At 45.6% G+C, this 24,913-nt stretch overlaps 1 protein-coding gene across 1 annotated transcript in view; it reads left to right on the top strand.

The window, feature by feature from the left end:
• The window catches only part of ABCC2 (ATP-binding cassette, sub-family C (CFTR/MRP), member 2), a 48,532-nt gene that overhangs the window by 3,322 nt on the left and 20,297 nt on the right, over positions 1 to 24,913 (top strand). Inside the window, exons 3-16 of the mRNA XM_004680544.2 lie at positions 7,319 to 7,444; positions 9,271 to 9,405; positions 9,578 to 9,685; positions 10,373 to 10,428; positions 11,540 to 11,774; positions 12,549 to 12,712; positions 13,544 to 13,721; positions 16,534 to 16,788; positions 17,941 to 18,006; positions 18,813 to 18,950; positions 19,504 to 19,650; positions 21,205 to 21,289; positions 21,866 to 21,932; positions 24,111 to 24,237. Coding sequence (XP_004680601.2) covers positions 7,319 to 7,444; positions 9,271 to 9,405; positions 9,578 to 9,685; positions 10,373 to 10,428; positions 11,540 to 11,774; positions 12,549 to 12,712; positions 13,544 to 13,721; positions 16,534 to 16,788; positions 17,941 to 18,006; positions 18,813 to 18,950; positions 19,504 to 19,650; positions 21,205 to 21,289; positions 21,866 to 21,932; positions 24,111 to 24,237 — 1,887 coding nt within the window. The remainder of the gene's footprint in view (positions 1 to 7,318; positions 7,445 to 9,270; positions 9,406 to 9,577; positions 9,686 to 10,372; positions 10,429 to 11,539; positions 11,775 to 12,548; positions 12,713 to 13,543; positions 13,722 to 16,533; positions 16,789 to 17,940; positions 18,007 to 18,812; positions 18,951 to 19,503; positions 19,651 to 21,204; positions 21,290 to 21,865; positions 21,933 to 24,110; positions 24,238 to 24,913) is intronic.

Below are 24,913 nucleotides of genomic sequence, written 5' to 3'. Positions count from 1 at the left end.
TTGAACAACATATTTTATTATCCTTGGTAAAGAGTCAAAAATTTTGAATAGAGTGAAACAGCCTTCCACCATTTTCTGGTGCTTTCAACAAATGGCTGTAAATCATTAATATGTGAATCATCATCGCATTCCATTCATAGCTATCAATTAACTTTGAAAAAGTTTTATAGCGTAATAATTTAAAGACCATACAAATCACCCATTCAACTACTTTCTTTTTCTTCAGTATATTCACCATACATGCAACCTTCACCACAGTCACAGTAAGAATATTTTTGTTCCTTCACATCAACTAACAACCATAAATCAGAGACATTCTACCGGGAAGGAGAGGGGAACAAGATCAAAACTGGGGTGGGAAGAGCACATGGGACCATGGTGACGTCACCTGGGTGAAGTGGAGGTGGGAAGGCCACGGCATTACAGCTAAGAATGAGGATAATGTAAACAATGTATTTATAAAGTTTTAAAAAAGAATATTTTTGTTCCTTCAGAAAGAAACCCCGTAGACACTTACTGTGATGTCAAGTTGATTGTGGGTACAGTGAGGGGTATGGACACATTTATATTGGAGATGTAGGAGGACATCCTTTCTCGGCAGGCTCCCTGGTCCTCTATGAGATATTTACATTAAAAAATTTTAATTTATTTAGGCATACAAGAACTGCGGTACAGGCCAGGAGTGCAAAGGGTGAGAGAATTTATTCACCAGAGACAGAGTAGGGAGCAGAACAGGTAGAGTGACTGAAATGCACTGCTGAGGGGAGCAGCGGGTGAGACAGGAGAGGTCTGCCAGGCCATGTGGGTCAGCTCCCTGGCTGGGGATGAAACTAAAAGGTACCCTAGGGTCCTCCTTGGTGCCGCAACCAGTGAAAGTGCAGCATTGTGAAGCTTACCACAGCGGATTCAGCCAGCTCTATACTGGAGCTGACCTCTCCTGACCCACCGGCTGCTCCCCTTGGCAGTGTACTTGGTAGATCTGACTGCGCTGCTCTCCACTCTGTTTCTTGTGAATCCTCTCACCACTCCTGCACCTCTGGCCTGTACCCCAGTTCTGTATGCACAAATAAATCTTAAAAAAAAAAAAAGAAACCCCTAACTATCAACTCCTATCTCCCCATCTCCCTTCTTTTTAAGCAACCACTGAACTACTTTCTGTTGCTATAGTTTCCTATTCAAAACATTTCATATGAAATTCATATGAATTCATATGATTGTCTTCTTTCACTTAGCATGAAGTTTTCAAAGGTCTTCAAGGTTGTAGCATGTTATCGTACTTCATTCCTTTTTATGGTTGAATAACATTCCCTTGTGTGGATAATATAAGTTTTGTTTAACTTTTGTAGACAGAGTCTCTATAGAGAAATAGAAAGCAAGTCTTGCCGGGTATATTTTTCTGTAATTAATAACCCACCCCCTCTTTCTCATTGTCTGAGGGGCCCGTCTTGTCATTTCTATCTTCCTTTTTGTCTTCCACTCTGAAAGTGACAGGCACAGATTAGCTTACTTAAAAATTCAAAATCCTTCAGTCTTCTTATCTAAATCAGTTGGAAGTGTAATCCCTGATAAAGTAAAACAACTTCTATAAGGACCTTCTTGGCTTACCCCTCAACTTGACTCTGTTTTTCCATTCCTCTTCTACCTGCCCTTGGGTTATTTGCTTGTCTCTGACTTTCCTGAGTTGCTGTTATTGCTGTTGTTTGCTTGATCCTTAATGTAATGTTCATCTCCTCCAAATTAAGTCAGTTTGCTCAACCAAACTGGGAAGAGATTCTACAAGTCTGTTTCAAGGTGCATCCTTACTGAAAGGACCAGTGAACAGTTGGTAATTAAGTGAATTGATTTTTATTTATTTATTTTTTAAAGATTTATTTATTTGTGCATACAGAACTGGGGTACAGGCCAGAGGTGCAGGGGCAGTAAGAGGCTTCACCAGAGACAGAGTGGGGAGCAGAACAGGCAGATCTACCAAGTACACTGCTGAGGGGAGCAGCGGGCGGGTCAGGAGAGGTCTGCCGTGGCATGTGGGTCACCTCCGGGGCAGGCAGGGATCGAACTCATGTGGAAGTGGCTTTAGCTTTTTAGTGCTGTGCTTCAATCTGCTGCACCATCAGGGAGGGCTGTGAATTGATTTTAAAAATGAATGAAAGAATGATCTCATGTTTAGTTCCCGGGAAAAAGATTGACGTAGTTCTGGAGTTTGTGGATGCCCCGTTGCCGCAGGGTGGACCTAATGACTAGCCAGTGAAAGGAGGGACTCTCCAGTTTTTGTAGAAGTGTAATCTAGAAGATTGCCTAGCTGTTCTGGAATTTTCAAAATGCAAGATCAAGAAAAGTGGGGTTGGGAGGAGAGCTTGCCCCAGGGAAGTTGACTTTAACTAAATATACAGAACTTTATAATAGTAACAACAACTGTCCTATAGTCAAATTGATTGCTCGGGGATATGTCCCATGAAAATATTGAAACTGTAGTTAGACATTTGTCTGCTGGGGAAGTGCTAGTAGATACTTTATGTAACTGGACAAAAGTCAATCATCATCCTCAAAGCATCACTCACAAAGGAGGAATGTGCAGAAATGGAGAGAAAGTAAATAAGGCCAAATCACTCCCCTTTCCTTTTAATATTATTGAAAATATATCTCTTTAGCAAGCTGAGTTTAGTAAACTCCATGTGAGAGTGGTGTAGGACTAAGTTATGAACATGTGCGAATGGTGTAGGTTGCTCTGCCATTATGTATAAATCTGCTTCCTCAGCTGGTCTTTTCTTGATGGGACCTGTCAAGCCTGAGTCCTGGACCACACTCTGGACTTAACAGCTTTCCCCAAGAGCAGACCGTACTGCAGGCCAAATGAGGATGCGTTTACTCTGGGGCACCAATATCCACATTACCCACCTAGCCCTCCTCAGGGAAAGCACTCAGTTTCTCTAGAGAGAGCCCTGGTGTTAGCCTGGTTGGGGGTGGAGATGGAAAATACAGCTGTTGCCACTGATTTGCAGTGATGAGCTGGGGTCGGGGGAGAAGGAAGTGACTTGGCATTACTGTGAGTAACTGTGTAAACTTTAAGGCTCGAACTTCGGTCCTTTCCCTATTCTTACTCTCTGCCATGGCTGACTACAAAGAATAGATATATAGCAGGTAAGACTGTCCCACCTACAAGCCATACCTGTTGGAATCTCTTATCTATGTAACAAGAAGCCCAGAGGCAGGGCAGCCCCAGGACCCGTCAATTTAGCAGTAAACAACATCCACAGCAAGCTGATAGTCCTCATCTTTTCTCTGATAACCTCAGCATACCACCCAGTTATCAGCTGGCACATGACTGCAGATGGCTGCAGAACCCTCACATGCTGAAAAGTACATACAGTGTCCTAAAACAGTTACTTCAAAAAGAAAGAAAGCTAAAGATACCAGTTAGCCCCAGGTGTCATTTGAAAAAAGAAGCAAGAGCGTTCTGCAGATAGAAATCACATGCAATAAAAATCACCTATTTCGACTATATAGTTCAGTGGTTATTGTGTAGTCACAAAATTGTGTGATCTTCACCACTAAAGCCAGAATATTTTCACTTTCCCAAAAAAGAAACCCCTTACCCACTAACCAGTGATGTGACTCTAGTGAAGATGCTTATGCATAAATATTTGCCTGCAATTCCAATTACTTCCTCAGCAAAGATTAGTAGAAGAAGGATTACTAAATCCAAGTATATGACACTTTATAGTTTATGAGACTGTTAATGTAAACTTTTGGAAGACCATGAAAAAGACTGTCTTTTCTTGGGATCAAAGAGTTATAATTTAGGGAGCACAGATTCTAGGTATGTAGAAACTTAAACACGTTCTAAGAAGGGTCAAGTCAGGAACTCCTTTGTAGGAGAAAACAGAGAATGAAATGAGAAGAGGAGTCATAGGTGAAAATTGTGTGGAAGGTCACAAAGGAGAAGTTCACAGGGCCTCCTCCTTGGGCTGGTGACGGTTTGACCCAGTCCAGGGGTCCCTCAGTTAAAGAGGAAAGGAAAGACGTTTTCCTTTGGCTCACTTTAAAGACAATTCCAGTGATGTCAACTTTTCATAAAGCATAATGGAGAATTTGTATAATCTAGGAAGATTTTTGGCAATTTATAGTCTCACCTGAAGTGTGAGACTAACGTGCATTGCTTTGCACTCTGGCCAGCACTGAGTAACATCTTGTTCTTCAGTTTTACATACAACATAGCATCCTATTGTTTCACTTTGCGTTCTTTAATTACCAACATAATCAATCTTGTAAAGTTTGTTAAAATAGTTCACATTTGTTCACATCACTTGCTGAGTTTTTTAAATGGGGATTTGTATATTTAACTTCTCTTTCAGATAGATGATTTTCAGAGGGTTACAAAATTCAAAAGCACAGAAGGATACTCAATACTCTAGTCACTCAGTCCTGTCTGATCTGGCAATCCTCAATGCCAGTTCCTTGTAGAGCCTTCTAGAGATAACCGTGCTTTACAAACACCCATGTCAGCATTTAAGATGTGTTTCTTTTTAATGACTAAAATGCAACTCAATGTTATTTGGATGAGCCATAATTTTTAAAAACCTTTTATTTATTTATGCATACAAGAACTAGGGTACAGGCCAGAGGTATGTGTGGGGGGCTGGGGGGTTGAAAGGATTTATCAGAGACATAGTGAGGAGCAAAACAGGCAGATGTACTGAAATACACTGCTGAGGGGAGACAGGAGAGGACTGCTGTGCCATGTGGGTCACTCCCTGACCAGGCATCAAACGCCTACTGCAGTGGTTGCAGACAGCTTCATAGAATTGTTGTGATTTTACCCTTGCACTACAGGAAGGCCTCATGAGACATAATTTATGTACCCAATAGGCTAGAAATTGAGGTGGTTTCCAACCTGCTGCTCATAAGCAATGATACAATTAATAACTTTGTGCCCGAGTGTATCTGAAGAATAAGTTAGAAATGAAATTTACTCAAAATGTTATAGACAGTAAAAACTGCCCTTCCATTGATGTTGTATTTTCAAATTTTGATATTTGCTAATCAGTTAAGTGAAAAATGGCATGTCATAATTGGAAATTGCACCACTGTTAGTGAAGCCAAGCACTTTTTCATAGGTTTACAAGCTGTTGTGTTTCTTTCTTTTTTTTTTTTTTTAAGATTTATTTATTTATTCGTACAGAACTGGGGTACAGGCCATAGATGTGGAGGGTGAGAGGATTCACCAGAGACAGAGGGGAAGCAGAACAAGCAGATCAACGAAGTACACCACTGAGGGGAGCAGTGGGCAGGTCAGGAGAGGTCTGCCACACCATGTGGTCACCTCCAGGGCAGGCGGGGATCGAGCTCATGCAGAAATGGCTTAAGCTTCTTTGTGCTGTGCTTTAACCTACTGCGCCACCAGGGAGGGCCCTGTTGTGTTTCTTTTTAAAAAAATTATTCATTTGTATTCTATGCCCATATTTACATTGGTTAGTTATTGTTTTTTAATTGCCTTTTTCATGCTTTTTGGTTAAAACATAATAATCTGCATATAATGAAAATGGCCTTCTAAAATACAATATAGTGAATTTACATATACTCATTTTAAATGCAATATATTATGCGTTATGACTTGGAAGTAACCGTAAACATTTTTAAGCAGTAGAAATATACAGAACAGTTACAAATAGAAACACCAAAAAAATACCCTTTTTTAAATCCCAGAAACAAACATTAAGCCTCCGATTATTAAGAAAACTCTGAAAAAGGTGGTTGGATATACATAAGAGTATGTTGGGGGAAATGCAGAGAGACTAGCATCTTTCACTTTGACTTAAAATACTGAAGTCATTAAACTTAGCATGCCGGAGCCCAGAGAACAGTTCTGTGTCAGCCCCAGTTCTGTGTCAGCCCCACCCCGGAACTGGCAGCAGTTATTTATTTATTTATTTATTTTTATCACTAACTGACCACCTGTGACTTTTCCCTGGCACTGTCATCTCATGGAGGCTTTTCATCAGTACCCTATTCTTTTGGACACATTTGGGGCACAGCACATTGTCTTCCTGGTTCGGGGGGCACACATTTCCACACACAGCCGTGCTGCTCCAGTACCCGGCTTGTACCCCACGGAGCTGTAGACGGACCCCATCACTGTGTGCAGCAACACTTGTCCCCTGGGTCACACATGCCTGCCATTGTCCGGCTCTCCTGGTGACTGAGCTTCTTCCTCCACTTTCCTGGCCAGACCTGCAATTCTGGTCCATTGGGCAAATACAGTGTAGACTTCACGGACCACCCCCCTTCCCCCCCACCACTCTTCAGGGGAAACAGCCACTGTGGGGGGATCCGTTCCCTCGGAACTTTCCAGAGCTATTTTCCCTTGCCCCTCTTTGCTTTTCTCTCTGACTGTTTCAGATTCCAGACCTCCTTTCTGTGCCAGGAATGTCCTTTTGATTTCAATGTGCATATTTGCAGGTCCTCTCCTTAAGTTCTAATTCCCGGTACAATGTCCTATTGAAGCAGGTTGGCTGGTGGCATTTTCCAGGGCAATGCAGGAATCATCTTGGGTGAATACTTGTCATTCTTTATGCTGCCTTCCATTTGAAGGAAACTTTGTTGTCTCACACTTCTCTTTTGCTTGGTTCCCTTTGCTGAGGCCCTTTTGGTAGCTGACTTGAACTTCAAGTCCCCTGTTCCTCTACCAACACAGGTTAGCACTGGAAAGTAAGATTTTCTTCCCCCAACTTCTTTGTGGAATTCTATTCTTTGCCTTTGGAATTCTCCAGACTCAGAAAATAAGTTGAAGTGACATAAAGTTGCAATGACAGATATGTCTCACTTCTGAAATGGCCCCTGATCCAAGATTGCTTTTTAAAAAGACTAGAGCTTTTTGATATAGATTGTTATATTTTTAATCAATTTCTAAAGTATTTCCAATCAAATTTTGTCAGCTTAATACATGTAAGTCTGTAACAAGAGCTTTGCCTTTTCCTTGGCTTGGGGGATGGTCTGCTGGCTTGTAGGCACGTCATCCATAGGGAGTGTGCGTTGGCTCCAGCTTGCTCTATATTAACTCCTGATATTCCTAAAGACCAACATGTAACTCACTACTTCCAAGGAGGGAGGGGACCCAGTGGGTTTGAGGGGAGCTGGTGGGGCTTTGCAGGGGCGGGCGGTATATGGTATGGTCACATCCCTCAGAAGAAGAGGTGTGACCCTGTGCTCCTAAATCATATGAACTGTCACAAAACTCCCTTACCTTTAGGAAATAAACAAACTAAAGTAAACAGCAAAAGAGAATGATACCCTCCTGACAATGGTCTTTTGCCCTTCTCAGGTGCTTGTTGGGTTTCTTCTCATTCTGGCTGCCATTGAGCTGGCCCTTGTGCTCACAGAAGACTCTGGACCAGCCTCAGCCCCTGCCATTAGATACACCAATCCAAGCCTGTACCTGGGCACATGGGTAAGACCCGTTACCGCGTCAATTCTCTTTTTCTTCTCTCTACTCATAGTCATCTTTTGAAAGGAAATCAAGTCCAGCTTCATGTAACTTGTTCAAGGGAACTATGGTGAAGCAAAGCTTAGTTGTAATGAGTTGAAGCAAATTTAACTTTTCTTCTGCTTTTGAGCACTAGTTCATAGAGCCTTTTCTCTAGGGTAAGTGCTAACTTTACTGGCTGCATATCTCACCTCCTAAGGGTCATAAGAGAGGTCTAGTTTATTGAGGTAAATTTCGAAATGCTGTAGATATTGTTTTTAAATTGATTGGTGGCTAATCAATGGGTCACTGGGTCTCTAGATGTTTGTATAAATCTGGTGACATAATACCTGGAATAGAGAGGAAACATACAAGCCAATCACACAAAGAAACGGACAAAACTAAGCCACGAGAAGTGTGACTGTAGAACTGTAGAGGTGTAAGGGGTGGGAGTGGGGGCACAGGATGGAGGTGACACAAGGATTCAGGGGTCTCGGGGGAAGGACTGGGTGCTTGGATGGTGCTGGTGCAGTAGCGACATACATCTCAGGAGGTGTGGACGTATTCTCCTAAATTAGTACAGTGTCGTAAACCATCATTGCCTCAGAAAAGGAAAAAAATAAATAAACTTGATGGCAGAAACCTATGTCCCTGTGGCCAGCGTGGCTCTGAACACCTTTATATAGTGTTATAAAAGCAATGAATTCCGTTGCCATCATTTTAAAAGAGCAGGATGCCACATACTTGCTCGGATTTCCATACTTTCTTGCAAAATCAGAAGGTCTGGCCACTCCGGGCCTGCGCCCCTGCCGGCTATGGTCCTCTAGGACCGAGAAGCCGTTGTCCCGCTAGGCCAGGTAGGCGGCCAGGGCAGTTTTCTGCCCTCAACTCACTCGGTCTGGCTCGAGGCTTTTTGGTTTTGCTTTGTTATATTTTTGCTGGTTGTTCGCGTTACACGCCAAAGCCGGAGCCAGCTCCGAGTGCTGATTAACAACCTCTTCCTAGCCCGGCCTGGGGAGCTTAGTGACCTCAGTGGAGCTTGAAGCCTCCTCTGGCGGAAGTCTTTATGCCGTGGAAAGAGGCAAATGTTACACATCATGGATTTTTTTCAGCGAGGTGGGTTAGTAACCCAGCATTGGGGCTAGGGAATAATTATATCCAAGTGAGAGGATACAATGCAAGATTTTAAAAATTCCTTAGTCTGATATCATTAGAAGTCTCGATACAGACAGTTTACACTTAAAACAAGAGAATCTGCCTTCCCCACCCACAAATTTTCTAGCTGCTGAAGTTAATTTTCTGAGTTTTGAAAAGGTTTTTCTAATTCCCAAAGTAACTCCATTAAAATGCAGATGATGTCCTAAGAGGACCTTTGAAAACACTGTTCCTAACACTGAACCATGGCATGGTTCTCTTATATAGATATTTCAAAAATTTTCAAAAAATATATTTGAACTTGGGGACCAGTGTTTGCTTTGTTTTGTCCATCTTGTTAAATAAACAGCATGATGCTGATTTAAAAAAAAAATGCAAGTAATGATCCTCTGTATTCTTGGCTAACTCCCTACCCAGGGGTGGTAAGTTGGGATGGGGTGAAGAAGGGGGTCCCAGGGAAACACAGAGGCCACGAAAGGGTGAGTTGAGTGGTGTCAGGGAGGAAACTGACAGTTTAGCATTAGATAACAGCAGATTTGTTATAACAACTTCCTCCTCTGACTCCCAGTTCTTTCCTTGTTCCCTTCCTCCTTTTTTGCTTCCTGTCCTGGGTTAGTGAAAATATTTTCCGGCACCTGTTGTGAATTTCCCCCTAGCTCCTGGTCTTGGTGATCCAACATAGCCGGCGATGGTGTGTGCAGAAGGACTCTTGGTTCCTGTCCCTGTTCTGGATTCTCTCCATACTCTGTGGCACTTTCCAGTTTCAGACTCTGATTCGGATGCTCTTAAAGGTACGGAGGAAAAAAGGGGGTGCCTCAGGAGAAATCGCTGGCAGCTTCTAAGTTGGAGTGAGCAGCATAAAATAAATTGAGCTCCAGGATAGAACCGTGGCTGGTTGATTTCATAGTAGACTCACGTAGATTTAACTCAGATAAAGGCTCATTTTCTCTTTGCCCCACTTAGGACAGCAACTCGAATCTGGTCTACTCCTGCCTCTACTTCGCCTGCTATGGACTCCAGCTCCTGGTCCTGATCCTTTCAGCATTTTCAGAAAAAGACAATTCATCAAATGTGAGACTAAATATGTCTGTGCCTACCTCCTAGATTATTTATTTGAATGGTATCTTTTTTTTATAAAGTTATTTTTTTAAGATTTATTTATTTATTCATACAGAACCGGGGTACAGGCCAGAGATGCAGAGGGTGAGAGGACTCACCAGAGACAGAGTGGGGAGCAGAACAGGCAGATCAATGAAGTACACTGCTGAGGGGAGCAGCGGGCGGGTCAGGAGAGGTCTGCCGCGCCATGTGGATCTCCTCCGGGGCAGGCGGGGATCGAACTCATGCGGAATTGGCTTAAGCTTCTTAGCGCAGTGCTTTAACCTGCTGTGCCACCAGGAAGGGCCCTGAATGGTATCTTGACAAGAATAACGAGATTTCTGGGTCTCTCGGAGATCCCCCAGGATATACTGTAGATCAGGTCATGACCTCAGGGAAAGAAGGGGTGAGAGTTCAGAAATAGTGACTTGGACAGGGGCTCACCAGTCTTCAGCACAGAGTCCATCCATCCGTGCCCAATGTCACTAGTTGTATCCTACCTGTTACCTTAGAGTCTCCAAATAGGAATGTTGACCAGCCCATGTGAGCACCACACCTAGTTTCTGCATCATCTTTAGAAAAATCAGTGACTGATGTTAAAGTCCCATATAGAGTTTCTGTTTCCAGTTAATGTCATTTCGGGATTCTTGTGTCTTGCAGGATCTGGCATCCACAGCTTCGTTTCTGAGCACCATCACCTTCAGCTGGTATGACAGGTAGGAAATGCCAAGCCAAAGCTCATTTATATCCCTACCCCTCACTCTGCTGAAAAGGATGGAAATATTAACTAAAAAAAAAAAAGCCTTTGTGGCCTGCATTTCTACTCTACTTAGGCAGAGTCAGAGAGAGTTAAGGCTTATAGATCTTGTGGTTCAGTCGTTTCCTTAGGCAGATTGGGAATGCTGAAGAGAGTGTGAAGGGCGTTTATTCTTTTGAGCTGGGGGCTTATGGAGAAAAGAAAGGGCATCAGGCCAAGGAGGCAGTAGGGCAGAAAAAGGAGATTGGGGCAGGCAGTGTGGTGCAGACTGGAAGGGAAAGGTTGAAATAACAGGCCGGGGCTGCTAGAGGATCTGGAGCAGGCCTCTGGCTTTTGCAATTCCATGGGCCTTGCCAGGATTATAGAGAGACACAAATGTATTGAAATATAGTTACCTAAATTTTCAATACCTTTAAAAACATTTAAAAAAAATCTGTGATGTGATCATGCAAGTGCTTCTCCCCTGATGCATTAGACGCAGGTGTGGGTCTAGTAACCTCCAGGTTGTAATGAGCACAAACAAGCTGCGGAAAGGTCCGTGGTGTGTCCTGGTGGCAAAGGACGAGGTTCTCCTTTTGTCACTGTGACAGGTTATCGACACTCATTTTAGAAGGAAAGGCTGGATTTTAGGTGGAAGCCAGTAAAACTAAAGATGTAATTGATTTTCCATCCATGGGCTAACACCCCTGCTTGGGGAGCCTTGATCTGGAAGACAGTATAGAGGCAGCCTGATCAGCTCCCTGAGGGTGTGGTGAAGCCTCCTGCAGGCCCCCACATAGCAAAGGTTCACCCAGTGCTTGAGGAGGAAGGAGCAGGGGAGGGAAGCTCTTTTGCCTCCTAATGCAGTAATGCACCTTGACTGCCAATTCTCCTCTTACTTCCCGTCACCCCAGCTGCTCCCTTTTCTGCTCTCCACACTCCTCTATCAGAGAGTCAAGAAATGAGGTCGTGAGACAAGGGAGAAGTCCCATTCTTCTCTCCCAGAACTGGGGTGCAAGTCTGGTAGAGGCTAGAATACAGCCTGTGACCCAGCATGGATGGTCTCAGCCTGGGGGTCACTCTTGTTCTAGCACCATTCTGAAAGGCTACAAGCATCCTTTAACACTGGAAGATGTCGGGGAGGTTGACAAAGACATTAAAGCCAAGACACTGTTCAGCAAGTTTGAACCACACATGGCGAGAGAGCTGCAGAAGGCCCGGAAGGCGCTCCAGGGTCGGCAGCAAAAGAAGGCCCAGCAGGACTCTGGAGCCAGGCTGCATGGCTTGAACAAGAACCAGAGCCAAAGCCAAGATGTCCTTGTCCTGGTAAATTTCCTATGAGTCTCTGTGTGAATGTGCTGTGTGTCTTGGCAAGAGCACTTCAGTGTCCTCGCAATTCTTTTATTATGTTTAAAGCACTTTCTACAGTGCATTTTCTATTATTCATAGTATTTATAATACCAATAATATCTTGATTCTGGGTACATGGATATATAATATGTGATTCTCTCCTTTTGGGTTTTCTATAATAGGATATTCTAAAAAATAGGAAAAGAAAATAAATTGATCTGTAGGCTCGATTATTATTTTGTGGGACTCAGTATCAGCTCTTATTTCATTTATTCACTCAAGAATATTTATTGAGTGTCACTGTATGTCAGAGAACATCTGGGCCCTGGGTACAAGGAACAGCCTAAGAGTTCTTATCCTTAGACAACTAGTAAAGGAAGTTGACACCAGATTCATAGGTTACTCTTTGAGAGTTATAGGAGCTGTTAGGAGAGTAATACACGTTCATGTATTCGGAGTGAAGTCCACTTTAGGATGACAGAAGATACCCTAGAGGTCACGTGTCAGCAGAGAACCAAACGAAGAAAGGAGTCCAGCTGTCATCACAGATCTCTCTATGCCAAGCCACGCCCATCACACAGGAGTAAGGGCCACCGTAGGGGGACAGGGATGGTCACCAGCCAGGGGTGACAAGACAGACCCTGTGCAGAGAAAGCAGCAGGCCAAGGGCTAAGTCTCGGAGCTACTCAGTGCAGGACAGACTCTCGCATCACACAGCCTGCCACCGTTGTTGTTTGGGTTTGTACCTAGGAAGAAACTAAAAAGAAAAAGAAGAATTCTGAGACCACCAAAGACTATCCCAAGTCCTGGCTGGTCAAGGCCCTCTTCAAAACCTTCTACGTCACCCTCCTGAAATCGTTTCTGCTGAAGCTCGTGCACGATATCTTCATGTTTCTGAATCCTCAGCTGCTGAAGTGAGTCCCAGCCCTCCCTCGCCTCTCTCCTCTTTCCCTCTGGTGTACACAGCAGGAGCTTAGAATCACAATTTCTGAATGCTCATAAATTTCTTTCACCTTTCAGCACTGTGTCCATGAAAACCACAGGTGGTTTCCAGATCTAAGGGGATATGTCCATTAGCTTTCCTCTTTTCTACATCCCCCCTGCCCCCCATAAGAGACCAGAGGCTTGTGAGGGCCTTGTTCTTGTCCCACGTTGCTGCTGTGAGCTGAGCCGCACGCAGGAACCGGGCAGCACTAGTGTCTGTAACCTCACCACATCACGGTATCCAGGGGAGGTTCGGGTTAACCTCAAGTCAGCACAGTGTGCGGCGATCTCTGGGAGGAAAGTCTCCCAGGGAAGTCTTCCTAACTAGGCCGGATACACATTCTAAGTCGTCTTCAGGAGCTGATTGACCACAAAGCGCCCTCCCTGTTTTTTTTTGTTTTTTAATATATAGAATAGTTTATTTTTACATATTTTTGTGCATTTTTCCATCTCAGTTGCAATCCCCTTGGGTTTCCCATCATCAAATCAGCCATGTGCCATCACCATAGACAAAGCCCCTTTTAGGAGGGGGTGGAAGGAGACAGAGCCAAAACACGGCATCGGCTGTGTGGAGTGTTTCTTTCATTATACCTTCCCACAGCCTGGGTCATCAGCCCTTGGCCCTTGCCCATCTCCAGGCAAAGGCAAGGTTTCTCAGAGGCATCGGGCTGGTCCCCTTTGTTACCTGCAGGGTGAGGGCTGGGAGCTGGCAGCTCCTCAGGAGCTCAGGAAGCGCCACTCACTACGTCTTGCTCCGGCAGATTGCTGATCTCCTTCGCAAATGACCATGACACCTACCTGTGGACGGGATACCTCTATTCAATCCTCTTCTTCGCCGTGGCCCTCATCCAGTCTCTCTGCCTTCAGAGCTACTTTCAGCTGTGCTTCATGCTTGGTGCCAATGTTCGGACCACCATCCTGGCTTCTCTGTATAAGAAGGTATGAGGACTCTGTCAGTGTCACCAAAAATAGTCCCCTTGTGAATGTGAGCTTTGATTTCAAGGTTAGAGGAAAGTAGGATGGAAATGATGGTTGACTCTAACGCTTGATTCTCATTAAGCATACGGCCTTCTCATTCTGCTGCCAGGACCTTCCTTTCAGCTTCAAAGGTTTATACACCTGTCCCTCTATTCCTGCCTCTTGAAACCAGGTTAAGAATAGCTTGGGGAAGAATGTGAGGTCAGAAAAGAAGCTGGCTTAGGGCAGACTTGCAAAACCACCAACATTCCCACCAAATGTCAGATGAAACTGGATACAGAAGACCTGGCATATTCATGTGTTACCACTTTTCTGTGTTCTAGAATGCTCCACCTCTGCATGCCCATTGCAGCAGAGCAGCTTTTTCTAGTCTCTCGTGGCTGCTCAGCCCCTGCTCAGACTCCTCTTCTCAACATGTAAATAAATACATTTGCTGCGGTCACTGAGCTCCACAGATGCGGCAGCTCTTCCAGTTCCTCAAGATGAGACTTTTGGTCTCCCTCTGATGGCTTGTTTTTTTTTTTTTTTTTTTAAGATTTATTTATTTATGCACACAGAACTGGGGTACAGGCCAGAGGTGCAGGGGTAGTGAGAGGATTCACCAGAGGTTGGGGAGCAGAACAGGCCGACTGACGAAGTACACTGCTGAGGGGAGCAGTTGGTGGGTCAGGAGAGGTCTGCCACATCATGTGGGTCAGCTCTGGGGCCGGCAGGGATTGAACTCATGGGGAAGTGGCTTTAGCTTCTTAGTGCTGTGCTTTCACCTGCTGCGCCACCAGGGAGAGAGCCCTGATGCCTTGTTTTAGGGTGCCACTTCATTGTGTTTCCCTCATATCCTAGACACCAAGGCAAGTCTCATTCTGTCTCCAAAGAAAGGCAACCCTCAATCATATCTCAAATTTTTAATATGGTAAATGGAAGAAAATTGAAAGCAGAATAGACAGATGCTCAGCCTGCGGGGAATGTGCCCGCAGGCAGGGCGGGCCGGTGAGTGGCAAGCAAGTCCTGCGGTTGCCTTTTTTTCCTTTTCTTCCACCGCTCAGCAGCCTTGTCCTGACCTGTCTGCCACGGTGCCTGCTTCCCCTGGCTTCCCCTGCAATGCCAGCGTGCCTTTGTTTCCTCAGTAAATATTGCCATATCATTAACAGAGAGGTCGCCCAATTACCTTTAGATCAAAAGTCTGGTCAAGTCCTTTGAACTCCTAACTGCTCTCAGGCTGGGATTTCCCTTCCCCCAAATTAATTTTTAAGCCTCTTATTCCTCCTGGAGATAATTGGATTTCTGCCCGTTTGCAGGATATGAGGTCACAAACAGCTGCCTGGAACTACCAACCTACATTTTCACAGTTGTGAGGGTTCACTCACGTGATTTTCATTCTGAAGATAGTCCAGGCTTTATAACCATTCTAATCCAGAGTGTGCAGATAGGATCTTTGCTGAGGCCTTCATCGAAATAGCTGTTGCCTCTGCAAGGAATTTAAAAATGAGTAATTTTGAATGTCTGAGCAATGCTTTATTTATGAAATGTTATGAAACATTTTTTCACATGAATTATCAACTCATAGCCCTGTAAATTAAGTGCAGCAAGTGTCCCTATTTGCAGAGAAATAAGGCCTACATCATTTTAATGCCCATAGGCATTAAAATAGGCCGGACATAGCCCCAGACAAAGGCTATTTGTACTGAGTCAAGGACTCTTCAACCTTGTTGGGATTTATTGAGAAAAGAAGAGTGATTAACTTGGAAGCACTATTAGATATGCTTGTTTTTTGTTGCTGTTGCTTTCTATACAAAAGGGAAGCCCTAGGTTTCCACAAAACCTTTGTGACCTATCATGTTTGGAAATTTCCCTCTTTTTACTACACAATCAAGGATTCTGGTATGTTTTTGAAAAGAATGTATTGGTGCAATGAGATGACACCGATGCTGTAGAATAAGGCTGTGCTCTGGGGGTGCAGTCCACACCAGCGGAGGCTGGGGCGGTGGGGGGGGGGCACAGCACAGGCTGCTTTCAGCCCCCCTCCCTCAGAACCTCAGCTGAGGCACATGTCAGTGACGGGTCTGTGGACATCAGCCTTCTGATCTAACCTGAGAACTGAAGAGACCCCACTGCAAGAGTCAGGCATCTAAACACTGACTACAAACTCCCAATAGTAAGCAAGTCATTGTACTTCAGATGCCCGGAGCTAAAGCTGTCTGCTCCATCTTAAATCTCTGTCCTTGTTGGGAACCTCCTCATAAGAGTATGACTCCAAATAACATTGCTGCAACAAAAGCCTAGAGGCCCAGATCAATGCACAACTCTCCCTCCTTCAGCAGTATTTGAGTTCTGCTGTGTGCCACATATTCAGTGGGGAAAGGGACAAAGGTGGCCATGTTCTCCAGAGCTTATATCTGGTAGAGAAATGGAAACGCTAGTCTGTTACAGTTCACTGTGAGGAACATGATGGTGGTGGGCACAGGATGTTATGGGATACACAGAACGGTTCTCTCACCCAGCGTGGACTCAGGGAAGCCCTCTTCTGGCTATATTGACACTAAAGCACACACTAGTGCTTTCTGAGTAAAGAGGGGATGGGTGTGGGTGGGCAAGGGGGGATAACAGGAAAGAGGGATCAAGTTCTGCAAGACGTGGAGGCAACGAAACTGTTTCTCGGGAGTTTGTGTCCCTGTGGCCTCCACCCCCCTCCTGTGTTCTCACTTCTGAGTTTCCCTTCTGACCCCCAGTATCCTTGACCTGGTCTGTGGGCTCCAATCCCAGTCTTTTTCTCTAGGCGCTGACCCTCTCCAACCAGGCCAGGAAGCAGTACACCATTGGAGAAACAGTGAACCTCATGTCTGTGGATGCCCAGAAGCTCATGGATGTGACCAGCTTCCTCCACTTAATATGGTCAAATGTTCTACAAATCACCTTGTCCATCTACTTCCTGTGGACAGAGTTGGGGCCCTCAGTGTTAGCCGGAGTTGGGATTATGGTCCTCCTAATCCCCATTAATGGAATACTTGTCACCAAGAACAGGGCTACTCAGGTAAAAAAGGGGTATCACCTGGGATGGATCTTTATAAACCTCCCAAGTCTTAAGTCTTTTGCTTGCTCTAACTCTTTTTTAAAGGATTTATGTATTTATTTATTTGTTTGTGTAAGAACTGGGGTGTAGGCCAGAGGGACAGGGGATTGAGAGGATTCACCAGAGACAGAATGTGGAGCAGAACAAGCAGATTTCTATTTTAACTCTTGATGGGAATTTGGATAAGATAAAGTTGGCGGAGGCCTTCCCACCACCCCAAATGAATCTGGCTTTCATTCCCCTTTTTGTCTTCTAACCTCTCTTGGGGTTTATGTAATCCATCTTCATTCATGTTAGAGGGAAATGTGTGAGTGGAGAGGGAGAGAGGGACCTGTGAATAATTCTTGCACCTGTTCTGCTGGGCTGCTCTGAGAACAGTGATGATAGGCCCACTTCTCCCTCATAACAACTCAAAACAGCCACGCGGAACAGTCACATGAGTGACCCAAACATCAAGCCTAAATTCCACAGTCAGTCCTGCCGCATGTGGAATCCTTAGCTCTGCCAGAAACCATAGGGTGGGGTTGAGAGGCGCGGGACATGTTCATTTACTTAGTTTGCGTTTCTTTATTTACAAGCAATTCTTTTTAAAATGATTACTGTACATCCTACTTTTCTGGGAACATAGCAGCAAATTAGATATGGCTCTTCTGTTGTGGACCTTACATGTGCTTGAGGAGGAGAGTCAGCTACAGACAAAAGAAAGAAGAAAAACATCAGGCCATGATAAATCCCTGCAGAGAAGGGGCAATAGTGAGGGCTTGGTGGTTGCCCTACATTTTGTGGTCCACAAAGCCTCTGTGAGGAGGCCCACTGGAGCTGAGCTGAGAACACGCAAGCCAGACAGCGAAGGGACAAGCCCATGGAAAGGGTGAGGGGGGAGCAGCCTCGGAAGAAGGCACAGGCCAGGCCTAGACTGTGGGGCAGAAGCGAGCTTGCAGCTTTAAGGGGCAGCAGAGGGACTGGAGGCAGGCTGGGCGGCAGGGACGGGGAGAGAGGTATCCCCTCGCTGGGCCCTGTAAGAGCCGGCCACCAGTGCTGCAGCGACCCAGCCCGTGTCTGGACCCTCTCACATGAAGTGTGCTTTGGTTTTGTTTTTATTATTCTTGGCAGGTAAATAATATGAAGAATAAAGACAAACGCTTAAAGATCATGAATGAGATTCTCAGTGGAATTAAGGTGAGAAGTCACGCGTGGGTGGGCCTGTGTGTGCAGGGACAGTGGCGGTTTGAGCCTCAGCCTGGCGAACCCTGGGGGGGTCGTGGGTTGCTGCTTTTGGGCCGGTGGTGTGTCCCCTGCCCCTGATTATCTGGAATCGTATAAAGAAGAATGATGTTCAATCAACTAGGTCACCTGAAAACAAAGTGCACAACATAGGTGGGATACATGCTTGCTTCTTTCTGTTTATTAGCTTTCAAAATGATGCATTTCATGCTCCAAAGGTGACTAATAAGTTCTTTCTAATACACACACACACCCTGAAAATAAGACAGGTACCCCTTTTAGCTCCCCGTGATTGCTCCACATAGAACTCTGATGTGCCTGTTCTGCTAATGTGAAAATATAAAAAGATGGAGGGGGTTGAGCCTCAGCTCAAACTATTTGCTAGGTTAGTAACTTTAGGAAGTTACTTAGCATCCTCAGCTTTTTTGTCTCTTTGTTAAAATGGATATAGTAATTCTGCAAAAGCAGAGAATAAGCTCTCCCGGGTTTGTGCAGCTTAGATCTGAAAGCCCAGAGTCCAGGGCAACCCTTAGTTCCTGACAGGCTGAGACTTCTGGTCGAGGTTACTAAAAAGGTTCAGATAGTGCATATAAAATACTTCATACATAGTGGGGGGCCCCGATTCTATGCTAGCTTTCCAAAATCACACTTTGTAGACTTGATATTCACTCTCCAAATTTGCGGGAGTGTGTCCCATGGGTGGGCGAGCTGCCACAGGTCAGCAGTATGGGCGGTGCAAGCTGTGCTCTTCTCTATATCAGATCCTGAAATATTTTGCCTGGGAACCATCATTCAAAACCCAAGTCCACGACATCCGGAAGAAAGAGCTCAAGAACCTGCTGAGTTTTGGGCAGATACAATCTGTGATCATGTTTCTCTTATACTTAACTCCTGTTCTGGTGAGTGACTGCCGTGAGGTTGGGTCGGCTTCCTGAAGAGGAAGGCCTCTTCTCAATGGACTTCCCAGCACCTCTAAGCCTGTCCCCCAAACCCTGGGAATGCCGCCCCCCTCTTCAGCTCCCCAAGCTGCTATTCCTACTTCGTGTTCCCACTCTAGTTTGCCACCATGTACAATTTGTTGATATGACAGTGCAGAGGGACTTTTCGGGACATTCAGCATGAATGTGGCATCTGGGAGTTGTCTGAATAGGAGAGCGTCTATCTTTGGGGTGGGGGGAAGGAGCAGGGAGGATTTGCTGCAAAGGGAGCATTAGTAGAGGAGCCAGGAGACCCAAGCTCTGGGTTAGCAATTGACCTTGTGACCTTGGGCAAGACATTTTTCCTCTGGGCTCAGTTTTCTCATCTGTAACTTGAAGTTGTTGGGATAATCACAAAGACTCCCTCAACTCCGATCTACTGGGTTCCCAAGAAAGACATCTAGAAGAGGCCTTCTTCTTCACATAGCTGCTTGAGCCCTTTTAGCAATAAATTCCTCATGTCTTGCTCTGCCAGGTGTCTGTGATCACGTTCTCAGTTTATGTCCTGGTGGATAGCAATAATGTCTTGGATGCAGAGAAAGCCTTCACTTCCATCACCCTCTTCAATATCCTGCGCTTCCCCCTAAGCATGCTCCCCATGGTAATCTCGTCCTTGCTCCAGGTAGGTAGCAGCTCTCCCTGGCAGCTGACTAATGCTTAGGTTCCAGAAGACTGGCCTATTACAATGCATTTCTACTTTCTGCTGGGGAACTCTCAATTAGAGAGATTTGTTTGGTCTCTGGAGAACAATGACTTGATCTAGCAAAATCTCAGCTTATCTGTTAAGTGAGGATGATCCTACCAATCTCTTCTACCTCACAGGGAGGCAAAGCTGATAAAAGTGTTTACTGAGATTATGATGATTAACCCCAGTACCTGGAATGTGTCCTTGATATTTCCCAAGACTCTTGAGGTTTTTATATAGCACTAGAGAAATATAACTCAAAGGGTAGGGGGAACCCTCCTTTTGCGTGAAGCCTTGTGGTGCCAAAACTAATGCAATTGGCAAGTCCCTGGATGCCAGAAAATGAGTTTGGTCTGCAGGAAGCCTTGCCTGGGACAAAGGAGTGCTTGAGACCTGAAAAAGGAGCAAATTCATGCTGAGGGGACCAGATTACGGGCCCCAGGAGGGAGGTCACAGGACGGGGCCGATGGATGAGGCAGCTGTGCTGAGGGAGCATGGCAATCTGGGTCTGCATCATCCCGGGGTAGCTGGGGTGGCCGATTCAGACCCCTCAGGCCAGAGGAAGAACGGGGATTCAGGACTAAGCCTCCCTGTCCTGGAGGCTGTTAGGAAAGGCTGAGTGACTTGACTGGTAAAGAAACAACATCCTCTTTTTAGATTCAAACCACCTCACACAGATCACAAGAGCAAGGTAGCCCAGGTGTCTGCTCCAGTCTTGCAAGGCACTGAGGACCATGCAGTCAGGGCTGATGACAAGGTAGCAGGGCCATGGTGCTTTGTGGGAGCAGATCCACACAGCAGCCAATCAGTCTTACAGCCTGCAGTTGTGCTGTCTGCAAGAACAAGGCCCAGAGCCTGCTGCTTCCTCAGAACCTGGGGGCGGATGAGGAACGATGCTGTTCAGCCTCCCGGGAAGAGAGACGCCTCGTGAAAGCTCCAGGGGGTCCTCCCAGTGCTGGTGCCCAGGAGGACCACGGTCTGCAAAGACTTGGGTCAGCCGGATCTTGCGGCTCTGTGCAGACGCGCTAGGTCCCTGTGGAGCTGTGACCAGAGGGTCCTGGCAGTCACTTGGTCAGGATACTGGGTGGGTCATCCGAGTATGGAGTCAGTTAAAGGAAAGCTCGCCGAAGATCCAGCCACCTGAACCAGAGAGACGTTGGGCTTTGGTCTAAGAGAAAGGCAGAAGCCAGTGTCTGGCCTTAAACCCAAAGATTGGCGAGAGAACAATAGAGTTGGCCCCTACCCCAAGTTTTCTGAGCAGGTAATGCAGAGCATCTTGATTTCCTTCTGACCAGAGTGGGGTGCCTCCTGGGGGTGAGGGGAGACTCAGTCTGTGGTGAGGTCAGGACAGAACAGCCACAGAAAATGGCAAACTATGGGCAAAGAGCCAGGTGGGTTGCCTATATGCTTCCATATCCAAGGCAGATAACACAATCCAAATCCTTTGCTTGTTTGTTTTTGTTATTGGGATGTTTGTTTGTGTCCGTGTAGGCCAGCGTTTCCACAGAACGCTTAGAGAAGTACTTGGGAGGGGATGATCTGGACACATCTGCCATTCGACATGATCTCCATTCTGGTAGGTGGGCTTCCCAAAGCTGCTGCCCAAAGTCATTGACAGCGCTGCCCTGAATATTTAATGGTCAAGAGCTCAGCAGTGTCAGGCCGATTAGAAGGCAGAGCTAGGAGGTGAGCTGGACCAGGATGGCTCCTCTGTGGGTAAGAGGGAATCCTGCAAGGCTCTAGAAAGAAGTCAGGATGGAGCCAAACAGTGGAACTGGGAAGGTTGATTGGAGAATGGAATGTGCTGGCTCTGGAAGTTCAAGGTGTGGGGAAATCCACAGCCAGAGGAGCAGTGGGTCTGGAATCCAGGGAAGGAGAGGATGGGCTTATATGTGGAGGTAGAATTTATACCAAGACACGCAGCAACAGAAAGCCTGGAAATAAATAGGGCAGGAATCCAGGCTGCCATCAGGTGTGGGATACCTGAATCAAAAATGACTCCCAGGCAGGCAACTTCTGTAGCACAGGTGACAGCACCTGACATTAGGGGCCCCGGGGTCTGCTAGAGGCTGCAGAGAGGGACATATGAGGCCTGAGAAGAGGCAAATCATGGGAGCTCCCTCTGACCAATGAGTGGCCTTTTCCTTAACAGACAAAGCTGTGCAGTTTTCCGAAGCCTCCTTTTCCTGGGATCTGGATTCAGAAGCTACAATTCGAGAGTAAGTTGCCTCTTTCCCATCCCGTTACATCAGTCCTCTTTGTCAGTCTGTTATAGGGTAGCCCAGAGTGGACTGGGCCACCTGTCAGTGGGACATCACCTATGCACTCACAATTCAGTTATACTGCAGGTACACACAAAAGGGTCAATAATGGGTTTATTTACAAAAGGTCAAAGGAATAGGAAACAACCCAGGGAAAGAAAGCGGAATACAAAGTCACTGGAATACCTTACGGCTAGGCTGACTGAACACACAGAGTCACGGGTCAGGAGAGCTGCTTCCTGAGCGACAGAGAGCACCCAAGAGATGCAATCATGCCCTATTTATCCCCCAAATGTCCCAGAATTCCTGCTAGCTCCGCCTTTGGCTCCTTGCAGTTCTCTCCCTGGTACTGCTGGGAGCTGCTGGAGTAGGGGGTAGTGTCCAGAAAGCTGGAGTAGGGGGTGGAGTCCACAGACTCTGCAGAGTTCCTTTAGGACATCCTGCCCTTGAACAAGTCCTGTTATTGGAAAATTCCTTGTGACAGATAGTGCATGGGGAGTGAGCTGTGTGCACAAGTTCCATTAGCTACTTGCAGACTACTTGAGCTGCTGGCAAAGGTCTGACTGTCCTCTGTCTGCAACTCGTCTGCTGCCTCCTTCCTTCCTGCCCTGGATGGTGCGCCTGCAGGGGGGGACCCAGAAACATACTTGTCCTCCAGGTCGAGGGTGGAAGCATTGTGGGATTGGCAGTGGCCTCAGTCTTGGGATGTGGGAGAAGATACGCATTAGAACGTAAACTCAATTGAAGCTCATTTCAATAAATGAACTTAAGAGTTTAAGAATAATCATCAAGAATCTTGGGATCTGACTTCTTTCTCCAGAATACTTATGAGCTGCCTTAAAAAAATTACTTATTTATTTATTTATGCATATAGAACTGGGGTACAGGTCAGAGATGAGGGGGTGTGTGAGAGAGTATTCACCAGAGACAGAGTGGGGCACAGAACAGGTGGACTGATGAAGTACACTGCTGAGGGGAGCAGCAGGCAGTTCAGGAGAGGTCTGCTGCACCATGTGGATCACCTACCTCGCCGGGATTGAGCTTGTGCTGCAATAGCAGTGATAGCTTCATAGTGCTGTGCTTTAACCTGTTGCACCATCAGGGATGGCAGAAGAGCTACCTTTTAAAGATTCAACTTCAGTCTGAAGTTTTATGTATAAATAGTCTGTTCCTACACCCCACTCTGCAGACTACCAGCTCTGCCTAAGTCAACCCCTTCTTGTCGTGCCTCTGAATTTAACAGCATGCAGCTCACCGGCTGTCTACAGCCCACACCACACAATGGGGAGCTGAGCAGGCTGGATCTTTCTTCACAACCAGGACCCCCTTGCAGTATTTGCTGTACAGGGACTTCCCACCCTTCTCTCCTGTTCCTACAGTCTTTACCGGAGACTGTAGGAACAAGAATCCTGGAGTTTCCCCCAAAATATGTCCCCTAGAGAAGAAGACCCTTCATTAGTCCCTCCCAACCTGAAAGCCTCCCTTTGCAGAGATGACTAGACACAGACCCCTGTTTGCTAGTGTAAGTCTGGAAGGAGTTCATCTTGATATGCAGGTTCAGAAAGATGGTAAACAAGTCTGATGATCCTAATTTCCAGAGACTCAAATAATAGGACGAACACACAGAATTTCCAGGAGTTCAGCCCAGCATGAATCCTCCACAGCCATACACTGCCAAGTCTCCAGGGAAAGGGACAGGAATCTGCCTCCAGTAAGTGCTCCTTCAAGTGGCTAATTCTGAGTGACTAGCCAAGTTCAGGAAATGTGACTGTAGTCAAGCCCATTAATTTAGACATGGAAGCCCAGAAGAACCCGCTAGGGTCACACAGCCCAGCAGTGGCCAAATTAGAACTTCAGCTCAGGTTCAGTGCTACTACAGTGGTTGCCAGTAGAAGAACCACACTTGGCATAACAGTTCTAGGTAGTTGCATACATTAGGGATTACTCTAATATAGCAGAATTGAAAAAATAATAATTATCATAAAATAAATACTTTGGCATCTTGTCTATCTAGGGCAAATTTTCTAACCTAGAGTGAAGATCTCCTAATGCCAAATTTCCCATGAGAGTCTGAGAAGTGGCTTGATTTATTCTGAGTAACTCTTCTCATGTCCTTCAAACATTTCTCTGTTTCAGCGTGACCCTGGATGTTATGCCAGGTCAGCTGGTGGCTGTAATGGGCACTGTGGGCTCTGGGAAATCCTCCTTGATGGCAGCAGTTCTGGGAGAAATGGAAAATATCCATGGTCACATCACCATTAAGGTGAGTGGGACTGCCAAGGAGACAACTTCTGGCACTCGATTGTGGCTTCTTTACTGCTCCTTTCTCACTTGGGAGAAGGCGCTGTGGACTAGACTGATAGACACTGCTATAGTGTTGCTGTAGGTCAAGTCTTGGAGACATCTGGTAGACCTGGATAGTATAGCTCCTTTGGCCGACATATATATTCAGATTATGGGGGTGGACGCTAAGAATATGAATTTTTAATGAATCTTTAGGTAATTCTCATATGTATATTCAAATTTGAAAATTTTAATAAAGATGTCTATCTATGGACAATTCTACTTTATCTCAGTCCTTCTGGAAACCTCACATTCTGTTACATTTCTCAAAAATAGCAGGTGCTAAGGGAGAGTTAGGTGAGATTGTTCAAAATATATGATATAATTGAGTTATCAAAAACAATACCAATAAAAACTAGTGCTATAAACTCTCCACTAGCAATTGCAACCAGCATTACAATCAGAGCTGGGCCTCCCACCTCCCTCTTTGAGAGTTTGGTCTTTGAAAGTACTTATTTCAAATACAAAAAAATCATCTTCCATTATTTTTTTTAAAGATTTATTTATTTATGCATACAGAACTGGGTATAGGCCAGAAGTGCAGGGTGGTGAGAGGATTCACCAGAGATAGAGTGGGGAGCAGAACAGGCCGACTG

The sequence above is a fragment of the Condylura cristata genome, unplaced genomic scaffold (assembly GCF_000260355.1).
Source record: "Condylura cristata isolate star-nosed mole 26May11 unplaced genomic scaffold, ConCri1.0 scaffold00011, whole genome shotgun sequence".
Lineage (NCBI taxonomy): Eukaryota > Metazoa > Chordata > Mammalia > Eulipotyphla > Talpidae > Condylura > Condylura cristata.
This window is presented reverse-complemented; position numbering and strand designations above follow the sequence as displayed.